Genomic DNA, 21,993 nt, shown 5'->3' on the forward strand with positions numbered 1-21,993 from the left:
ACTAGCAGCCAGTTCCGAATGTAAGTCCAGTCACCCACAGAATGGGGAACACACGGCCTGCTGTAGGACTCGGCCTTGTAAACACCGCGCAAGAGCAGAAATTTAAAATAATTAAAATCAACAGGCCACACAGCGCAGCTTACAGGTAACATTGCTCCGAACCCCCTTCTCTCTCTCTCACACCTTGGCTGAGGGCAGGACCAGGCTCTCGGAGATCCCGACTCCCTTCCCCTCTCCCCTGCCCGAAACAAACAGGAGAAGCAGCCACTTGTGGGAGGTGTTGGGAAGCTGCTGTTGTCTGTGGACCGTTCCCCAGGAAGAGTCAGCACCTTCAGGAGAGAATACTAATCTAAAAAAAAACCAAGCTGGAGGGCAACAAGCCGGATGCTTGAGGCTGGAACATAGTATTAAAGAGCCACTGTTTTAATATCATTTATTGTGAAGTGTAAAACGAGCGGTAAAAAGTAAAAACCAAGCTTACATTTTGTTTTTTTTTAAACCTTAAACAGACAACAAGATGCAAAAAACAGACCAGCAGCCATTTTCAGTGTAATGGATTTGATTTCAAAACAGTACATTGTCTGGAATGTTCAACTATCTTCAACTAAAAGCCGAGTGATCTATATTTAAAATAAAAACAAAGAAAGTATTACCCTGAATTATTCACTTTTTCCCCCTCCATGTATTTTTGTGTTTTTTTTTCTCCTGTAGACGGACTGGATTTGAAGATGGAGCTGAGCTTACTCTATCTCCTACACTGGCTCAATATGAACGTCTTTAAACAGTGATAGGGAACCTAAGCCTACGGATCTTCATCAGTCTGCATCATTGTTAAAAGGAATATTCTTCCCGACGATACTGCAATCGTCCCCCGTTTGCTTCACTGTGTCTGTGGGGAGAGAGAAAATATTTAATGCGGAAATTAGTGGGGTGATACAATAGGGTATCCATCCCGTCAGATGGATGCATTTCTATGGCAAATGAATTTCAATATAGAGAAGTGTGAGGTATTACATTTTGGTAGGAAGAATAAGGAGGCCACATACTGCTTGGATAATGAGTCTTCATGGGGTAGAGGAGCAGAGAGATCTGGGGGTACAGATACACAAATCACTAAAAGTAGCGATGCAGGTTAAGAAGGCCACAAAAAAAGCAAACAAAGCATTGGGGATCATTTCTAGAGGGATAGAATTGAAAAGCAGAGCAGTTATGTTAAACTTGTGTAGAACCTTAGTTAGACCACACAGTACTGTGTACAGTACTGGTCTCCGTATTATAAAAAGGATATAGAGGCAGTGGAGAAGGTGAAAAACAGATTTACAAGGAGGATACCAGAACTGAGAGGATATACTTATCAGAAAAGACTGAACAGGTCAGGGCTCTTTTCTTTGGAAGAGAAGACTGAGGGGTGACTTGATAGAGGTTTAAGAGAATGAAAGGGTTTGACAGGGTAAACGTAGAGATGATGTTTCCACTTGGAGGTGAGACCAGAGCTAAGGGGCCATAAATAGACGATAGTCACTATTAAATCCATCAGGAGAAACTTCTTTACCCAGAGAGTGGTGAGAATGTGGAACTTGCTGCCACAGGTAGTTGAGGCAAATAGTATAGATGCATTTAAGGGGAAGCGAGATAAGCACGAGGGAGAAAAGAATAGGATATGCTGATAGGGTGAGATGAAGAGGGACGGGAGGAGGCTGGTGAGGAGAACAAACACCAGCACGGCCCAGTTGGGTCGAATGGTCTATTTCTGTGCTTTAGACTCGATGTGATTCTACACACAAGCTCACTTCTCAGCATTGCTCATGGATTACAAGAGGTTGGGGTACAGTTGGAACATCTAACATTTAGGTCTAACCTAAAGTCACTGGTCTAAATGGACAAATCTCTCGCTAGTTGAAGCTAATTATAAACTGCTGAGATTAGAGGGCATTTTATCTGCTTGTAAACTTCAGGCTGCAATCAGTCATTGGCTTTCTCTTTCTAAAAAAAACGTGCGCGATATCTCGGAGACTGTTACTGCTTCAGGGAATTGGATCAATACTTGAAATGGGGAAATTTGCAGGGCTATGGGTTAAGAGCAGGGCTAACTGAATAGCTCTTTCAAAGAGCCGGCACAGGCACGATGGGCCGAAAAGCCCCCTCCTGTGCTGTAGGATTCTATGATTCAGCTTAAGATGGTATCTCCACACTTCCTGGGAAAACTAACTGTGGTTCTGAGCTCAGTGGCCCCAGATTACGAATTAATTACTTGAAATGGGGGAGGCATTTAATCTGCTAATTCCAATCCATCACAAACAGAATATGTCATTTCCACTTTGACCAGATGCCCAGAAACCGTATGACTGGGAAGATGTGAAGACAAAAGAGAGATTTGTTTCCAGAGTCACTGACGCGTTGTATCCTCCAATGCCGTTAATGAAAATCTTCAAGGGGTCTGTTTTCAGAACGAAGAAAGTACTTCATCACCCAAAGACTCATGTGACAGTCTTAAGCCTTCTGCTTCATCGAACCTTCGTGAGGAGCACGGGATAGAAAACTGCGTTCAAGAATTTACCGCAGGGTTTCAATCTTCTCCCGCGAGAGCCAGTTCACATGTCGTGTAACTTTGGTCATTATGTTAGGATCTTTGTTACCGTGCATTTCACCTGTTGCGGATACGCAGCGGTCTGGTAGCGTGTTACGTCCCAGTTCTGAGGTGGCGAAAGAGCATGGCAGGCATCCCGCGTATTCCCTTCTAAATGATTTAGCACAATTAGGCGGCAATTGTTAAAACTGGGCCCACTAGCCCATACACGGCAGGAGAGAGAGAGAGAAAAAGAGAAAGAAAAACTGGTTTCAGTTCTTGATGCTCGGCCTGCCTCTGAAAAGCCACCAGGCAGTGAGCAGGAATAAAAGCATTAGGTAAAAGTCAGACCAACAATTTACACCATTAACGCTTTCACTGGTTAATTGTAAAAGACGGAACCGTCCCACAGGTTGGCTTTATTGAATATTAAACCATTTAAGGTGTATGAGTGAGTGTGTGTTCATTGACTCAGTGCGCTGCCTGGAATGTGGAGCCGAGTTGTCGATTGAATCCCGAATTTACAGGCCAGGTTTAGTTGTTTTTAGCCGGAGCGTCGCGATTGTTGGGTGGAGGCAGAGCCGTATCCCAGCAGGCACCCCTGCCGCAAGGAGAGGGAGGAGCTAAAACCTGTAGGAAGGAGAGGGGTGCGGACGTACCGGTTGCCCTTGTTGTGCGGGTGGCTGCTGGGGGGCGGGCTGAGGTGCCCCTGGCTGCCCGTAGTAAGCTGCCTGCTGTCTGTAGTACTCGGCCCAAGCTGCACTGTAATCCGGCTGGGCTCCTGGCTGTGGTGCTGCCGCTGCCCCTTGGGCACTTTGAGCTGTGGAGCAGATAGTGGACACTCAGCATCGGTCACTACACACCCCTTCACACACAACCCACCCAGGTGAGACAGCAACTTCACTCTGGCAGCCCTTTGTACACCCACCGTCTCAATAAAGAACTACATTCCACTAAACTGCCCCACATCCGAGAGCCAAATACAGGAAACTCTATTATCCGGCACCAACGGGACCTGCGTGGTGCCGGTTTATCAAAAAGTCCGGATTACAGAGAGGTATAGTTTAAAAGGTACGAGAGCTCCGTACACAGCAACAAATTCAGGCTTCCCTGTTGCTTAGCAACAAGTGCACGAACCCCAGTTACACAGCCACAGATCCAGGAACTGCCACTAATATGAAGTAAAACTGACCTGAACCTACTCCTGAATTTTGCCGGTTAAGAGGTTTCCGGTTATTTAGGTGCCGGTTAAAACAGAGTTTCCTGTACATGGATGTGGAATAAAAACAGGAAATGCTGGAAATACTCGGCAGCAATGCTCCCTGTAAGCTGCGCTTTATCCTGCCTGGCCTGCTTCTTTCAATGCACGGTCCCTTGAAATTTCTGTGCATCCGCGGTTTCGCCCATGTAAAAGCCAGTGAGCGTTCTGCGCAGGGTCTCCAGACCGCTGCACAGCTCAACGGGAGCATTGGCACCTGCTAAATCTGTCCCATAGGGCGGCACACAATGACTCGGAGGTGTAGTGACCTGTGACACAGTAAGGGAGGGAGGAACGCCGACATCAGCAAAACCTCCTGCTGTTGTTTGAACGGTGCCGTGGGATCTTATAATACCCAAGGCGATATCCGCCGACGCATTGTCACCCGCTCACAGCTGTAGACTAAGGCCACACATTTTGTACAGAACTGCCAGTTTGAATGAGGAGCGCTGCCCACAGCCTAAACAGTGCCAGCAGAGACAAACTTTTATGTTACAAAGCAGCAAAATGGCTGCTCCTCTGAACAGTAAGAAGGAACATACAAAACTGTCTGCGGGGCTTATTTATAAAGGGATCACAGGGTGCAGTGCTCAAATGGGGATCTGAACAGTCCTGAATGTAGCAAGTTTGGGCAGATTCAGCCCAGCTTCCTGATCATGGGGCCGCAGCATTAAAAAGCGGCCAGTGGGAACAATGCATTGGGAAATCTCAGAGGTCACTGGATGGTTAGTGTGGGGCACAGAAAAATGTTAAATAATCCAGGCTGACACTCCAGTGCAGTACTGAGGGAGCGCCGCACTGTCGGAGGGGCAGTACTGAGGGAGCGCCGCACTGTCGGAGGGGCAGTACTGAGGGAGCGCCGCACTGTCGGAGGGGCAGTACTGAGGGAGCGCCGCACTGTCGGAGGGGCAGTACTGAGGGAGCGCCGCACTGTCGGAGGGGCAGTACTGAGGGAGCGCCGCACTGTCGGAGGGGCAGTACTGAGGGAGCGCCGCACTGTCGGAGGGGCAGTACTGAGGGAGCGCCGCACTGTCGGAGGGGCAGTACTGAGGGAGCGCCGCACTGTCGGAGGGGCAGTACTGAGGGAGCGCCGCACTGTCGGAGGGGCAGTACTGAGGGAGCGCCGCACTGTCGGAGGGGCAGTACTGAGGGAGCGCCGCACTGTCGGAGGGGCCGTCTTTCAGATGAGACTTTAAACCGAGGCCCCGTTTTCCCCCTCCAGTGGACGTAAAAGATCTCGTGGCACCACTGGAACAGGAGCAGGGTCATGCTCTCTGGTGTCCTGGCCAATATCTACACCTCAACCAACATCAAACAGATTATCTGATCATCACATTGATTTTTGTGGGAGCTTGCTGTGCGCAAATTGTGTCGTTTTTCCTACATTACAACAGTGACTACACTTCAAAAAGTACTTAATTGGCTATAAAGCACTTTGGGACATCCTGAGGTCATGAAAGGCGCTATAGAAATGCAAGTTCTCTCTTTTACTGGTAGAGCGGGACTCAGATACATGGTTGGGCACAGGACTGGCAGCTTCACTCTGCTGCTGGCTTGGCAGGGCTGAGTGTGGACAAGAACCGACAACCTTCACCTTCTGGAGAACAAAGCCAAGTTTATTTTTCAAGCTACAAGAGTGAAAGCTCAAGGAAGCCAGCACGATGGAAAAGGCAAGAAATGCTCTTGACGTTTTTAAACACAGTAATGAGGGCCAGAGTGCACGCGCGTACCTTGTTTCTTATAGTACTCTTCCCATGCTTTTGTATAATCCTGCTGGGGACCTGGCTGCTGGCCAGGCTGGTTCTGTTGGCCTGCGGAAGGGAAAACAAAATGGCATGAATAATTCCGTAAATCAGGAAGGATTTTTAGGCTGAGGTGTCTATACTCCGAGGGAGGGGACAACAGGAAGTGGAGGAACGTACAGCTGGTCATGGGGCAGGTGAACACATGTGGATGATCGGATTAGAAAAACACAAGGATACCACATCAGTAACAGCTGCAATACTTAGGTCAGTGTTCAAGCCACCAAGGGTATAAGATCTACATGTCTCTCACGAACACTGGAGCAGTGGGTTTAACATATGGTACAGAGTCAAGTTCAATCCTCCCTCCCCCATCCAAGTCACCGAGCGCTGGTGCAGGGGGGGGGGGGGGGAAGGAGACGAGGTGGCCAGCACTGAAGGACACGCCGGTCCAGGAAAACCAGAGGACGGAGGGGAAACACACTTATTCTACCAAGGTTTGCAAAAGGTCCAACAGCAGCGGTTTATTGAGTCGGAGAGAGGACTCGGCAGCACAGAGTGAAACCGCTAAACGGAGCAGCATCGAACTACAAGGAAAAGTGAGGAACACCTTCCCACTTCACCCCTCCCTTCAAAACCAGGAACAGCTACACTCCGGCCAGCCCATGACAAAACTACCTCAGTGATAAAGTATCAAAGCACCTGGGGCGAGCTTGGGGAGGGGTAGGCAGAGAGGAAAAGTAAAGGCAGCGATTCTTCTGCAGGCTAGTTTACAAATACAAGCCAATCTTGCACGTAATTGAAGAGATATCCGCACCTAGCTTCTTGTAGTATTCCTCCCATGCTTTAGTGTAATCAGGCTGTCCTCCTGGGCCTTGAACTGGAGGTTGCTGTGTTGGATCTGTTTAAAACACAGTTAAAATACCATTACAGCAGCTTTCCGACAGGCCCCCAATCTTATACCCTTGGCTCAGTGGGGAGCACTCTCGCCTCAGAGTCAGATGATCATGGGCTCCAGTCCCACTTGAGCACAAAATGCAGGCTGACACGGCAGTGCGGTACTGAGGGGATGCCGTCTTTCGGACGAGACGTTAAACCGAGGCCCCGTCTGCGCTCTCAGGTGGACGTAAAATATCCCAGGGCCACTATTTCAACTAAGAGCAGGGGAGTTCTCCCGAGTGTCCTCGGGCCAATGTTTATCCCCGCAACCAACATCACTAAAACAGGTTACCTGGTCATTATCACATTGCTGTTTGTGGGAGCTTGCTGTGCCCAAATTGGCTGCTGCGTTTCCTACATTACAACAGTGACTACACTTCAAAAATTACTTCATTGGCTGTAAAGCGCTTTAGGACTCCGAAGGTTGTGAAAGGCACTATATAAATGCAAGTCTTTCTTTCAAATGCTTGCAGGGGGCACCATTCACACCACCTCTTATAGTTATAGCTAGTTTATCTTAGAGCAATGAATTAATCATCCTTTTTCAGATCAATAATCTATTTAAACCGACAGACTCTTCGAAACTCAGGATGGAGATGTGTTATTGCACAGGGCTGCTATTTGTACCTTCCTTCAGAAAGTTGACAAGGAGTGGGAAACATCCACTTGCCATCTTACCTGGCCCTGGTGGAGCAGCAGCAGGCTGTTGGGGTGGCACTGGCGCAGCAGGCTGCTGGTAATACTGTTGATAATAAGCAGCCCAGGCAGCTGCATTCGGGTCTCCGGGAGCTTTACCTGCACCGCAAAAGGCAGCATTAATATTCCACAAGAGTACACGCAACACGGGCCATTAACTTTCACCCACACCCCAAGAAACCTGTCCCCCAATTAAAAAAGAGGCAGTTCAGTCAAGGATGATTGCAAGGCATGACCAGGGACAGAAGCTGGTGAGCACTTTGGAGATGTGTAAGCTAAGGAGAGCCAGCACAGTTTTATGGAAAGTACAAAGAACTCAAAAGGGTGAGACAGACAGACAGACAAGGGTCGGTCAGGTGGAACGGAGGAGGAAGTAAGGAATTTAGGGCTCCAGGTAGACTGTTGTTAAACAGGCTAACGGGTGCTGGGCTTCACTGTAAGATGGATAGGAATCGAAAAGCAAGAAAGCACTGCTGCACAGGCCAGAGCAGACGGCGAGTAATCTTGGCAACCCATCTTTTACCGTCTCTAAATTTAAGAGTTTTAAACCCATGAAGGGAATTCGCACGGTAAATAGGGAACAGCTCTTACTCTAGCAGGGGAACCTGGGCTCAAAAGATTACATTTAGAAGCAACTCGAGCAAACTCTGGAATGTGGAAGGCACTCGGCCAGACGCAGAATCACTCAATGGGGAGATCGATATTGGCCTGGAAAGCGAGGGTGCAAATGGATATGGCGCGAGGGCAGGGGACTGGGATTAAAAAGATAAAATGCCGCCTCATCCAAAACAACAGTCAGGGCAGAATGCTCGACCCGTTATGATCATATACCACTCGGTTTAAACTGTTTACAGCGAAGCAAAAAGGAACAGCTCCCACTTTCCCTCAGTCAGGGAATAGTGCACAAAGATAGGCTGGAAACTGTACAAATTTGCAACAAACTGGTCAGGCGTTTTCTTTTGTTCTTTTTAAAAACATTCAAATTCTGGAAAGTCTTAACAAGAAGATGCCTGTATGAATATTACTTTAAAATCGGGTGTTTTCCCCTGTATGGTGGCTTAAGATTTGGACTCCTCCCCCGGTGGGAGAATGCAAACAGCAAAAGATGGACCTACCCCCTACTTGCCCAAGCAGTGAGATACAACAGCCTGCTTGCTAGGTCACTTTGGGGCAAGGTAGTGCAGTGGCTACGCTACTGGATTAGTAATCTAGACCACGGAACTAATGATCCAGAGAACGCAAGTTCAAATCCTGCCACGGCAGTTTGAGAATTCACTTTACAAAATCTGGAAATAAAAAGCTGGTATAAGAGACCGTGAAACGATCGGATTGCTGTTAAAACCCATCTGGTTCACTAATGAGGGAAATCTGCCGTCCTTACCCGGTCCGGGCCTATATGTGACTCCAGACCCACAGCAACATGGTCGACTCTTAGCTGCCCCTCTGAAGTGGCCCAGCAAACCACTCTGTTGTATTAAACTGCTTGGGAAACTTGAGATGGAAAATAAATACCCATGAAAATAAATAAGTAAAAAAAAACAGGAATTTTTTTGGGAGAGGGTGCAGATGGGATTTACTAGAAAGACAGTAAATCTAGAGAAGCTGGGATTGTTCTCCTTAGTGCAGAGAAGGTTAAGAGGAAACGTAACGATTAAATGATGGTGTTTTGATAAGAGTAAATGAGAAACCGTTTCCACTGGCAGAAGGATCGACAGCCAAAGGACACAGCCTGAAGATAACTGGCAAAAGAATCAGAGGGCAGAAGAGAATTTATTTTAGTGCAGCGAGTTATGATCTGGAATGCACTGCCTGAAAGATTCAATAGGAACTTCAAGTATTTATCCAATTCCCTATTGAAAAAGGAGAAATCTGCAGAGCTATGGGGCAAGAGCCAAGGAGAGGGGGGGGGGGGGGGGGGGGGCAAGAGCCAAGGGGGGGGGGGGGGGGGGGGGGAAAGAGACCAATTGCACAGCTCTTTCCACGAGCCGACACAGGCACGATGGGCCAAATGACCTCCTCCTGTGCCGTATGATTCCATGAATTGAAGGAAAAGAAGGATCATGTTTATCAAAGGATGGACCCGAACAGAGGTCGATCTGTGGACTCGGGACAGACAAGAACAACTTGTATTTATATAGCGCCTTTAACTAGTAAAACATCCCAAGGCACGTTATCAAACAAAATTTGACACCGAGCCACAGGAGGAGATATTAGGACAGGTGACAAAGAGGTAGGTTTTAAGGAGAGTCTAAAAGGAGGAGGGGCAGAGAGGTTTAGGGAGGGAATTCCGGAGCTTAGGGCCTTGGTAGTTGAAGGCACGGCCGCCAATGGTGGCGCAATTGAAGAAGCCAGAATTGGAGGAGCGCAGAGATCTGGGAGAGTTGCAGGGCTGGAGAAGGTTACAGAGATGGGGATAATCATCATCCAAGAGCCATACAAGGGTATCCCAGGCCATGTATACCATTGAGCCAGGCGGCTAGTGGGTGTGCAACCACGTGAATCAGTGCTTACAGCTTCTCAGAAACCACAGCTCGATGGGCTCAAACGTGAATGAAGCTAGAAAATGTGAATTACTTGGGTCGTGAGGTCCGGGCGGCTGCCACTGTTGATACGTGTTGCCCCAACCTTGAGGAGGATATTGATGTGGAGGAGGCGGGCCACCAGCAGCAGGACTGTCGGGGAAGAATGGTGGTTAGACAGTGCACGTCACAGCAATTAAAGATCATGTTCCAATCACCTCTCGGCTATCCGACACCTTTTCACATCTGACTGAAGGTGCCTTCACATTGGAAAAGCCCAGACACCTGGGTCTCCTGCTCGCTCAACACCTGCAGGGTCTGTGCAGCCGCTTCTCTACTGGTTTAGTGGGGGCTTTGGTGCTGCCAGTTCCTGACTCGCTGACCAGAGGATACACTTACCAGCCTCGCTAAGGGAAGCTGCCGGGAACACCCAGTAGGAAATAAGGAGCACCCCACTAAAGCTAATGCGAAAAACGCCAGGCTGTGGAGCCAGTCACATTCGAATAGCTTCCCAATACGTAACATCAAGGTTCACACTTGCATTTAATGGCAGTAAGGTGACAACTTTGAGGGGGTAGAAGTGACAAGGAAAACATGCTGTTCCCCGACAGTGAAAATCTGATCCCAGTGAGATCTCGCAGAAAATGACACCAACCCCTGCTTCAGATTAACTGTGCACATGACCAAAAGGTGGGCAGCTTTTCTCAGCCCCATTTCCAAACTACAAGCACTGGAAACGGCACTGTGATATCGCTGTGACCCCCAGCAGAGTGAACAGGTAGCTTCCTGCTGATTAATGGCAAGAGATTCATGGACTGGCACCAGGTGGGCACGCCAGGCTGCAAAACTCACTGCCAAGGCGACTGATTTACAACTTACACAGAAGGAAGGAAGGAATCACAACATACAATACCCAACACACGAGTAAAAAAAAAAAAAAAATCCCTGGATCCCATATCACTGCAAAGCAGAGGTCCTGCTCATTGCCCACCGTTCCATTCATCTGAAGTGATCCACATTGCGACTGCTGTAAACAGCAAAGAGGTAGTGGATATGGGGGGAAAAAAGAGGCAGTTTACTTACTGGGGAGGAGGAGCTCCTGGGGGTCCTTGGCTGAAGGGTCCTGGCTGGAAAGGTCCCATAGGGCCACCAGGCATTGGGGGACCGACAGGACACAAGGGACCCTGAAAACAGAACATTTGTTGAGTATAGACCCTCGTATATGACTATCCTAACCATAAAGGGCTGGATTGAAAGGCTGGCTTAAGAGGAACATCTTGATCCTCCTCCCAGCAAACTCCGTGGCAAGGCACGAGATTTATGGCTCCCAAGTTTCCCAAACAGGAAGAGCGAAGTACACTGATGAATGCACAGGCAAACCAGCATCTCCAAACTTTAAAAGCATCTCAACACCTGAACCTTACAGTTCGACCTTATGAGCGCTTTTGACACTCCTCCTAGCTTTGAACACATGCAAAGACAGTGATGTACTGTTTAAACTAACACACTTTTGGACAACACTAATGGTCCTGATTGGAGTGTGACGATCAATGGCCATTCTGTTCTGCTCCGCTCCCGAGCTGCAGTCCCCGACAAGCAATACCCAAGGCCACCTGTGGGGCCAGAGAGACCGGCAACAGGATGAGTGCAAGCTGTGCACTCACTGTGCAGGAGACGGAAAGGTCGGGCAAACCAGACGAGCAAGGGGTGAAACGCGGCTTCACTCTATTCTCCGGTTGAGACCAGTTGCTCAGATTATTGGGCCATTCGAAGTACATCTGAAGGCCTGAATTAAAACTCCCAATTCCATTGATGCTAGCACCGGTGGATTTCTAACACTGGAGTAAGTTCCAGCTCACTGCGGGGGTACCTCCCTCTCAAGTGAAGTGCATACCAGAGTCCAGTATATTGGAGACTTCCCTTGTAAGATGGGTGCATCTCAAATCTAGGGTGAGGGGATTGTGCAATTTAGCACAGGACACCACCCCTCTTATCCAGTTGGGGAGCCTGTACAGAACCTCTGTCTGAATTCATTAACACTTGTTGTAAGCTAGCAAATGTAGGTGTTGATACAGATAGAATGCAGCACTTGCTAAAATAATTTCTGCGAATTCTGAGGGCCTGTTTACAGTTAGAGTTTTAAAAATGACGGCAGCCCTTAAGGCGGAGGTGAAGTTACCTCGATCTTTTCCTCGATGAGCTGCTTGGCGTGGTCTATCTGTTGAGGCGACCCCCGGATGGTGAAGAGTTTGAAGTTAGGATCGCCATTGGGAGGGGGCTGTCTCTGCAGCTCCACAAACGCACCCGTCTGTTGGTTTATTGCCTTCACATTCTCCCCACCTGCAAGGTTCAAGCAATTAACTTCAGTTCAGCCAGCAATTCCACAACCCGCTCATTCACAATACAAGGAGAGGGGGAAAAGGACTGTGTTTTACTAATACAGGTAGACTATCCTTTATCCGAAAACCTCGGGACCAGCCGTGTTTCGGTTTTCGGAAAATTTCGGATTTCGGAAGGTGGGTCGGCGGGGGTCGGGGGCCCGCAGTTGTGGCTTGTCCGTCGCTGCTAGCCTGGAATGCAATGAAGTTCCGCATTTCCACCAACAGGTCGTCGTGCTCGGTCGGAACAGGGGCCGGCACCGCCGCGGGCTCAGAGCTCTCGTTGCTTTCGAGCCTTTGGAAGAGAGTCAGGTGGTTCCGCGGGGGGGGGGGGGGGGTCGGCGGGGGGTCGTGCGCACGACTTACGCTGACCCTCTGCTCAGCTTAAGTTGTCGGGGGGTCGTGCGCACGGCTTACGCTGACCGAAAAAACCTTTGGTTTTTAGAGGGTTTCGGTTTTCGTAAGTTCGGATAAAGGGTAGTCTACCTGTACTGTCAATTTTAGAGTTCGTACATGAAATCTGGAAACTTGATCGCAGGGGCAGGAAGGGGGGAGGGGAAGCCGGTTGGGTTGGCGACCCACTGATGTAACAGGGCGTCAGACATGAATGCACAGTCCAGCAGAGGCCATATGCAGAACGAGAAGGGGTCACAAATTGAAGTTGTATAAGGCTAGATCGAGGTTAGGTGTCTGGAGGTGGTTCTTTTCCCAGAGAATAGTGGACTTCGGGAACAGGCTGCCGGCTTGTGCGGTAGATGCCGACTCACTGAATTTCTTCGAGCGGGAGCTGGACCGGTTTCTGGCTGTGGCGGAGATCACCTCTTACAGAAGGTGGGTACTGCGGGGAATTCAGGACCAGAGTGAGCTCCTGGACTAGTGTCGATCGCCTAGGCGGGTCGGAGAGGAATTCCCTCCCCCCCCCCCCCACAAATTGGCCTGGGATTTTTAATCTGTTTTTTTGCCTCTCCCAGGAGATCACACGGTTCGGGTGGGGTGGAGTGTGTATATTGTGTTACACAAGGTATTGTAATTGTGTAAGACAGGCTGGATGGACCAGAGGGTCTTTACCTGCCCATCATTGTTCATATGTTAGTTTGTAGGCTCAACCCCAATAATGACAAGTTGAATGAGGTCCACCAGGGAAGCTACAAACAGCCACATACCCCTGGCTTAGCGGCAGGGAGGAATGCAGTCCTCCCACTCTGATCACTATCCAATGATTCAGTCAGGTGAATGCTGGGCAAGGGCAGAATCCAGCCCAGCAAGGGTACACCAGTCGACCAGCCTCCCGACACACAGGGCACGGGAAAAAGAATGGGGTAAAATCAAACCAATAAGTGGAGTGTTCAAGCACTCCTGGGGGGGGGGGGGGGGGGGGAATAGCACAGATACACCCACAAATATAACACATCGCAAAAGTCAAAACAAATCTGTCCGACATAAAACATCACGTTGCCTCAATAACTTACCTCTGCCGATAACCAAGCCACACTTGTGGCTGGGGACCGAGAAGGCCATCTCTCCTCCAGGAGGCCCCATACCCCATGAGCCTTGTCCCCTTCCCCTTCCTCGGCCAGGACCAGGCATTCCTGGCCCTGGAGGACCAGGCGGACCAGCCTATACAAGCACACACACAGTTTACAACACAGAAAGTCAGAGAATACACGAACGTCCAGACCCACCCTTGGGAATTCAGAAGATCTCATTTTAAGATCCACTGGGAGCAGGTACTCCTTGATGACTTTGCCAGTTCAAGAGCTCTGCTGTGAAACTGAACATTAAAAGCTGTTTGCTGCACAATTCAGGCGTCATCACAAGCAGGAAACCTAAAATGGATTGAACCTGGAGGAAACTATTCCCCACCCAGAGTTACTGGTGCTTTTCACGGGCACTTTTTCAGGTGCAGAGGCCCAACAGCAGCTGGCTCTCAGATTTGTCATTGTTTCCACGTGAACAGCCTCATTCTAGGAAGAGGCAGCTGTCCATCCCCTCGGGCCTGCTCCGCCATTCAATGAGATCATGGCTGATCTCTACCCGCCCTTGATCCATACCCCTCGAAACCTTTAAACTTTAAAAAATCCATTCTCAGTCTTGAAAGGTTCAAGTGTCGCAGCATCCACAGCCTTTTGGGGGGCTGGGGGGAAAAAAGAGAATTCCAGATCTGCACTCCCCTCATCACCTTCCTCTGCGTGGTGAGGTTAGGATCTCCCCAGGCTTTCCTTCCAATAGTAAGCGGAGAGGGGGCGGGGGAAGAAGAGTGTACAACTGGTGCCAATGAACGTCCAAATGAACTTACGTCTTCCTAGCTGCCCAAAAGCTTCTGTGGTGGGGGCAGCTGGTGAATTCGCTGGACAGAATGGTACTGAACGGTACAGGGAAGTCTGTACTGATTTAGCTCAATTGTTTTATTAGGGGGGGGGGGGGGGGGGGGGGGGGCGGCGGGAAAACTACAACTGGCCCTAGTGCAGAATCAGGTCAGGCAGGGTTCCCTTTCATCCCACGAGCTCCTTTGGAAAATGCACACGAGTGCAAGATGCCAAGTTAGCAAGGGATGGCCAGCAGTGAGGGAACTGATCCAACACGAGTCAGCACCTTCATAGGAGGGGAGAACATTGGAGGGACAAAGCAAGCTGTAGGTGTGAACTCAGTGACTTTACACTAAATACACCTGACCTCTTGCATGGAAAGATACCTGGAAATAGTAATTGTGTGGCTGCACAAGTCACCCATGCTTCTATAGCCTGAAAGGGTGGTAGAGGCAGAAACCCTCATCACATTTAAAAAGTGCTTGGATATGCACTTGAAGTGCTGTAACTGACAGGGCTACGGACCGAGAGCTGGAAAGTGGGATTAGGCTGGGTAGCTCTTTGTCGGCCGGCACAGACACGACAGGCCGAATGGCCTCCTCCTGTGCTGTAAATTTCTATTATTCTATGATAAACCCATTTCTTTTTTGAGAATTGCTATAACATCCATTGTAACATCACCTTGCATGGTCAAAAAAAAGCAAAATACTACAGCTGTTAGAAATCCGAAATAGAAACCGAAAATGCTGAAAACACTCGGGTCAGTCAGCGCGTGTGGAGAGAGGAAGGTTAACGCTTCAGGGCGATGAAAGGTCGCCCGGTCTGACAAAACATCAGCGGCCTAAAACGTTAGCCCGGCCATCCTCTCCAGATACGGCCTGACCAGCTGAGTGTTTCCAACATAGGGTTTTATCACCTTACATGGTGTGGGGATGGTGAAAGATATAATGTTAATGCAACAGATTACTCAACTGCACACCTTTCAACACAAACTTATACCATCCTCAAACCAGCAAACTCAAACTGAGACAGTACCCTCCAGTCACAGCAATGCAACTTAAACCGTGCTTCATTAATCCCAAAATATTTGCTATTCATTCAGAAGTCTGCTTTTGCTCAATCGTATATGGGTTTACTTTATTTAAACAGCCAAAGATCTGTACGCTTAGTCACCATTGCAAAAGCTATTAACTAATAATCTTTAATATATATATATATATATATTTTTTTTTTTTTGGTACTCAAGAGCTGAGGGAGCCCAACCTCAAAAAACACTTCACACCAGCCAGAATTTCAAAATTGTACCCCACACAGATCCTTCTCACCAATAAGCAAAGGTTGCCAATTTTCCTCAAATTATTCCTGGACTGAAACCATCACATTCATGTCGAACACCACAGACAACTCTCACCCCATTCATCAGAGCTGGATTCAGGTCCAGATCTCAGGAGCTCGTGGGAGTGCTCCACCCATAGTACTCACCACCTCGACACCCCCCACCCCCCCGAAAAAGTCACGCAGCCCCAGTCAGTTGCCTGGTCGATCAGATTTTAAACTGCAGAATGGTGTTTTTTTGGACAGGATGTACATTTTGTCGGAACCTACGAATGTACATGCGTGAAGGATGAAACATGCACAAAGGAGCAGCTTATACAGCAGGTTTCACAGCACGGAGTTCACTGCAAATATCCTCAACGTTACATGGCAATCCCAGAAAGAGCGAGTTTCGAAAGTTGAGGACTGCAGATTGAGTTTATGGCACTCATTCCTGACCCCAGTTGCTCTGCAGCACTGTGGCTTCCAGTGCCTGCACGGATGCTGGATCGAGCAGGGGCTCTCTGCTGTGACGCCTCCCCCTCCTTTTCAAAACGGGCAAACAACTAGAGGCCACCACTATCCATGGAACACTCGCCTCCTTCAGGAGTGGAGAGTTAAGGGGATAAAAATCAGTAAGGAAGAAAGCGAGAACAAAAGTCCACTCCATACCCGCACGTTCTGCAGAAGGTCAGTAATTATTTGTGCAGCATGCTGGCATCTCTCTGGAGGGCCCATTACATGCGCTATCTTATCTGGCGTAGACCCATCATCTACGGGATGAAAAAAGGAAAAAGGACTTTATTGAAAGATGAAAGTTAGCAGTTCCAGAGCAGCCGCAGCGTGCATTACAGAAATCTAGTCCAAAGGGAAGACAGCACCTGAAACAAGGAATCCAATTTCTCAAAAAATTAAAAACAAATATTTATTTCCAGACAGCAAGGGGATGTAGAGTGCTCATGTTGTCACATTTACCCTCATTACTGGAAAGAGATTTAATTTCATCCTATGGATGCAATGTCCTTCATCATGCCACATCAAGTTCTGCGCAGTCCAGACCTGAAAACATCATGGCTGGTTTTGTTGGGTTCCATTTTTCCTCCATTAAGTCTCTCCACACATCATTCCCTGGTCGAGGGGGGCAATCTGTTCCCGGGATAGTGATTGAACTAGCCACAAGCTGCGGAAGAGCACCCGCGAACTCCAACACCCGCCCCTCTGCTCTGGTTAAGATTCGCGCCGCAGGGGAGATTGGACGGAGCCTGCGACGCGAAGGAGAAACCCACTAAACATGGCTGCTGGATTACTCTTCAACCAACAGCTTAAAAACACAGAAAGCACAGCAAAATTCTCAATAAAAATCCAGGAAGACTTCTTGAAGACATCTGCTGATAATTAATCTTCAGCTCCCAGTCATGTAGCTGGGGAAGGGAAGCAGCAAAAAAAAGTCATGCCACTAGACAGGACTATAATAGGAAGCAGTTGCACCACACGCACCGGGTGTTCTGGATCAATCCAAAGCATCTACATGGAATACGAGGGGGAAGTTGGATACACTGCTGTGGCTCCTTGTGGAACTATCTACCAGGCAGCGCTGCAGCCGGGAACTCTGCTGTGAATACAGCAGCTCCAATGGCAGTGGACCATCATTTGCTGCACCAGGGACCTTGCAGCATGCTGGACCTGCAGAAAGATTTACACTGGCTGCCAACAGGAGCGAATCATTTTGGAAAGTTTGCACGCTCCAGCCAACTACCTCGTCCAATACACATGTCCCAACTGTCGTGGACTCCAACCACACCCAGCTGTGCCTTAAAATCGGGAAAACTCCACCGTGGACTCCAGGGCCCACGCTTGGCTTCTTTGTCGGACACCCAATGCACGCAACTGAGACTGACCTGGTTTGAACTGTATTCGGACTCCTGCATCATTCTGTATTTTCTTGATCATTTCTCCACTTCGTCCAATCACAATTCCTACCGAATGCCGTGGCACTGGTATCTAGAGTTTAAAAGATTACACGTAGGTCACAACACCTGTCTCACATCTGCACGCAACGCCAGTCAACTTTTCACACGCCAAGTTCCTATGTCAATATTTTAGAATGGAAACTGGGCATCATGTTCACACCTTTCCACAGTGGAGACACTGGAGGTAGAATCATAGAATGGTTACAGCACGGAAGACAACCATTCGGCCCGTCGAGACCGTGCCAGCTCTCTGCAAGAGCACTTCAACTAGTCCCACTCCCCCGCTCTTTCCCCGTAGCCCTGCAAATTTTTTTCCTTCAGGTACTTATCATAGAAACATAGATAGAAGATAGGAGCAGGAGTAGGCCATTCGGCCCTTCGAGCCTGCTCTGCCATTCAATGCGATCATGGCTGATCATCCAATTCAGTACCCTGTCCCTGCCTTCTCCCCATATCCCTTGATCCCTTTAGCCTTAAGAAATATATCCAACTCCTTCTTGAATATATTTAATGAACTGGCCTCCACCCCCCTCTGTGGCAGAGAATGCCACAGGTTCACCACTCTCTGGGTGAAGAAATTCCTCCTCATTTCAGTCCTAAATGGCTTACCCCTTATCCTTAGACCATGACCCCTGGTTCTGGACTCCCCGGCCATCAGAAACATCCTTCCTGCATCTAGTCTGTCCAGGCCTGACAGAATTTTATAGGTTTCGATGAGATCCCCTCTCAATCTTCTAAACTCCAGCGAGTGTAAGCCCAATCGACACAATCTCTCCTCATACGTCATTCCTGCCATCCCAGGTATCAGCCTGGTGAATCTTCGCTGCACTCCCTCCATGGCAAGAACGCCCTTCCTCAGCTAAGGCGACCAAAACTGCGCACAATACTTAAGGTGCGGTCTCACCAAGGCCCTGTACAACTGCAGCAAGACATCCTTGTTCCTGTACTCGAACCCTCTTGCTACGAAGGCCAATATACCATTTGCCTTCTTAACCGCCTGCTGCACCTGCATGCTTACCTTCAGCGACTGGTGCACAAGAACACCCAGGTCTCTTTGCACTTCAACTTCTCCCAATCTATTGCCATTCAAATAATAATCTGCCTTCCTGTTTTTGCCACCAAATAGTGCATTTGCCATGTTTCTGCCCAATCACCCAACCTGTCCAAATCGTACTGGAGTTTCACGACATCCTCCTCGCAGCTTACCCTCCCACCCTGCTTTGTGTCGTCTGCAAATTTGGAGATACTACATCCAATTCCCTCGTCCAGATCATTAATATATATTGTGAACAGCTGGGGTCCTAGGGCCGATCCTTGCGGTACCCCACTAGTCACTGCCTGCCACTCGGAAAACGACCCGTTTATTCCAACTCTTTGCTTTCTGTCCGCCAACCAGTTCTCTATCCAAGTCAATACCTTGCCCCCAATCCCATGTGCCTTAATTTTGCACGCTAATCTCTTACGTGGGACCTTATCGAAAGCCTTCTGAAAGTCCAAATACACCACATCCACTGGTTCTCCCTTATCTATTTTACCATTTACAACCTCAAAAAATTCCAGTAGATTAGTCAAGCATGATTTACCTTTCGTAAATCCATGTTGACTTTGTCCGATCCTGTCACTGCTTTCCAAGTGCTCTATTACATCTTTTATAATGGACTCCAGCATTTTCCCCACTACCGATGTCAGGCTTACCGGTCTATAATTCCCCGCTTTTTCTCTGCCACCTTTTTTGAATAGTGGGGTAACATTAGCTACCCTCCAATCCATGGGTACTGTTCCAGAGTCTATCGAGTTCTGGAAGATGACCAGCAATGCATCTACTATTTCTAGGGCCACTTCCTTAAGTACCCTGGTATGTAGATTATCAGGCCCTTGGGATTTATCGGCCTTCAGTCCCATCAATTTTCCTAACACCATTTCCCTACAAATACTGATTTCTTTCAGTTCAACCCTTTCATCAGACCCTATGTTCCCCGGCATCTCTGGGAGGTTATTTGTGTCCTCCTTTGTGAAGACAGAACCAAAGTCTGTATTTAGTGGGTCTGCCATTTCTTTGTTTCCCATTATAAATTCCCCTGATTCTGACTGCAAGGGACCTACGCTTGACTTCACCAATCTTTTTCTCTTCACATATCTATAAAAGCTTTGAGTCAGTTTTTATGTTCCCTGCTAGCTTACTCTCACATTCTATTTTCCCTTTCTTAATTAATCCCTTTGTCCTCCTTTGTTGAATCCTAAACTGCTCCCAATCTTCAGGATTATTGCTTTTTCTGGCCAATTTATATGTCCTCTCCTTGGATCTTATGCTATCCCTAATTTCCCTGGTTAGCCACGGTTGAGTCACCTTTTTTGTTTTATTTTTATGCCAAACTGGGATTAACAAATTCTGTAGCTCATCCATTCGGTCTTTGAATGTTTGCCTATCCACCGTCAACCCTTTGAGAGACATTCCCCAATCAATCCTACCCAACTCGCTCCTCAGACCATCGTAGTTTCCTTTATTTAAATTGAGGACCCTAGTCTCTGAGTCAACTACTTCATTCTCCGTCTTAATGAAGAATTCCCTTTTGAAAGCCACGATTGAGTCTGCCTCCACCACCCTCTCAGGCAGTGCATTCCAGATCCTAACCACTCACTGCGTAAAAAAGTTATTCTTCGTGTCACCTTTGGTTCTTCTGCCAATCACCTTAAATCTGTGTCCTCTGGTTCTCGGCCCTTCCGCCAATGGGAACAGTTTCTCTCCATCAACTCCGTCCAGACCGCTCATGATTTTGAACACCTCCATCAAATCTCAACCTTTTCTGCTCCAAGGAGAACATCCCCAGCTTCTCCAGTCTATCCCCATAACTGAAGTCCCTCATCCCTGGAATCACCCTCGTAAATCTCCTCTGCACCCTCTCTAAGGCCTTCACATCTTTCCTAAAGTGTGGTGCCCAGAATTGGACACAATACTCCAGCTGAGGCCGAACCAGTGATTTATAAAGGTTCATCATAACTTCCTTGCTTTTGTACTCTGCCTCTATTTATATTTATGAAGCCCAGGATCCCGTATGCTTTAACTGCTTTCTCAACCTGCCCTGCCACCTTCAGCGATTTGTGCACATATACCCCCTCTCTGTTCCTGCAGCCCCTTTAGAATTGTACCCGTTAGTTTATATTGCTTCTCCTCGTTCTTCCTACCAAAATGTATCACTTCGCACTTTTCTGCATTAAATTTCATCTGCCACGTGTCCGCCCATTCCACCAGCCTGTCTATGTCTTCTTGAAGTCTAACACTATCCTCCTCATAGAAACATAGAAGATAGGAGCAGACCATTCGGGCTCTCGAGCCTGCTCCGCCATTCAACGTGATCATGGCTGATCATCCAAATTCAGTACCCGGTCCCTGCTTTCTCCCCATACTCCTTGATCCCTTTAGCCTTAAGAAATATATCCAACTCCTTCTTGAATATTTAATGAATTGGCCTCTACTGCCTTCTGTGGTAGAGAATTTCACAGGTTCACCACTCTCTGGGTGAAGAAATTCCTCCTCATCTCTGTCCTAAATGGCATACCCTTTATCCTTAGACTGTGACGCCTGGTTCTGGACTCCCCGACCATCGGGAACATCCTTGGTGCATCTAGTCTGTCCAGTCCTGTCAGAATTTTATAAGTTTCAATGAGATCCCCTCTCATTCTTCTAAACTCCAGCGAGTACAAGCCCAATCGACCCAATCTCTCCTCATACGTCATACCTGCCATCCCAGGTATCAGGCTGGTGAATCTTCGCTGAACTCCTTCCATGGCAAGAACATCCTTCCTCAGATAAGGCGACCGAAACTGCACACAATACTCAAGGTGGTCTCACCAAGGCCCTGTATACCTGCAGCAAGACATCCTTGTTCCTGTACTCAAACCCTCTCGCTACGAAGGACAACATACCATTTGCCTTCTTAACCGCCTGCTGCACCTGCATGCTTACCTTCAGCGACTGGTGCACAAGAACACCCAGGTCTCGTTGCACTTCCCCTTCGCCCAATCTATTGCCATTCAGATAATATTCTGCCTTCCTGTTTTTGCAACCAAAGTGGATAACCTCACATTTATCCACGTTATATTGCATCTGCCATGCTTCTGCCCAATCACCCAACCTGTCCAAATCATCCTGGAGTTTCTCGGCATCCTCCTCACAGCACACACGCCCACCCAGCTTTGTGTTGTCTGCAAATTTGGAGATATTGTGCACTAAACTTCCAAGTTCTGTCATTTGCCAATTCTGAAATTGTGCCCTGTGCACCCAAGTCCAAGATCATACAAGGAGCT

The 21,993-nt window shown here is 48.3% G+C and overlaps 1 protein-coding gene across 6 annotated transcripts in view; it reads right to left on the reverse strand.

Annotated features, from left to right (window-relative positions):
• Positions 1–419: 419 nt before the first annotated feature.
• Positions 420–21,993, reverse strand: part of khsrp (KH-type splicing regulatory protein) — a 67,374-nt gene continuing 45,800 nt past the window's right edge. For 3 of the 6 annotated variants that reach the window (XM_085971859.1, XM_085971862.1, XM_085971861.1), the window contains 12 exons: positions 17,617–17,719; positions 16,391–16,491; positions 13,568–13,715; positions 11,900–12,060; positions 10,804–10,904; positions 9,776–9,873; positions 7,184–7,300; positions 6,384–6,467; positions 5,555–5,635; positions 3,226–3,386; positions 1,047–1,089; positions 420–889 (listed from right to left, as the gene is read on the reverse strand). In XM_085971859.1, coding sequence (XP_085827985.1) covers positions 816–889; positions 1,047–1,089; positions 3,226–3,386; positions 5,555–5,635; positions 6,384–6,467; positions 7,184–7,300; positions 9,776–9,873; positions 10,804–10,904; positions 11,900–12,060; positions 13,568–13,715; positions 16,391–16,491; positions 17,617–17,719 — 1,272 coding nt within the window. In that variant the 3' untranslated portion in view covers positions 420–815. Of the gene's footprint in view, positions 890–1,014; positions 1,090–3,225; positions 3,387–5,554; positions 5,636–6,383; positions 6,468–7,183; positions 7,301–9,775; positions 9,874–10,803; positions 10,905–11,899; positions 12,061–13,567; positions 13,716–16,390; positions 16,492–17,616; positions 17,720–21,993 lie in introns of all 6 variants that reach the window. The other 3 variants (XM_085971860.1, XM_085971864.1, XM_085971863.1) reach the window with 3 other exon arrangements.

The sequence above is a fragment of the Somniosus microcephalus genome, chromosome 31 (assembly GCF_052327205.1).
Source record: "Somniosus microcephalus isolate GS21.2 chromosome 31, FLI_Smic_1.0, whole genome shotgun sequence".
Taxonomy (NCBI): Eukaryota; Metazoa; Chordata; class Chondrichthyes; order Squaliformes; family Somniosidae; genus Somniosus; species Somniosus microcephalus.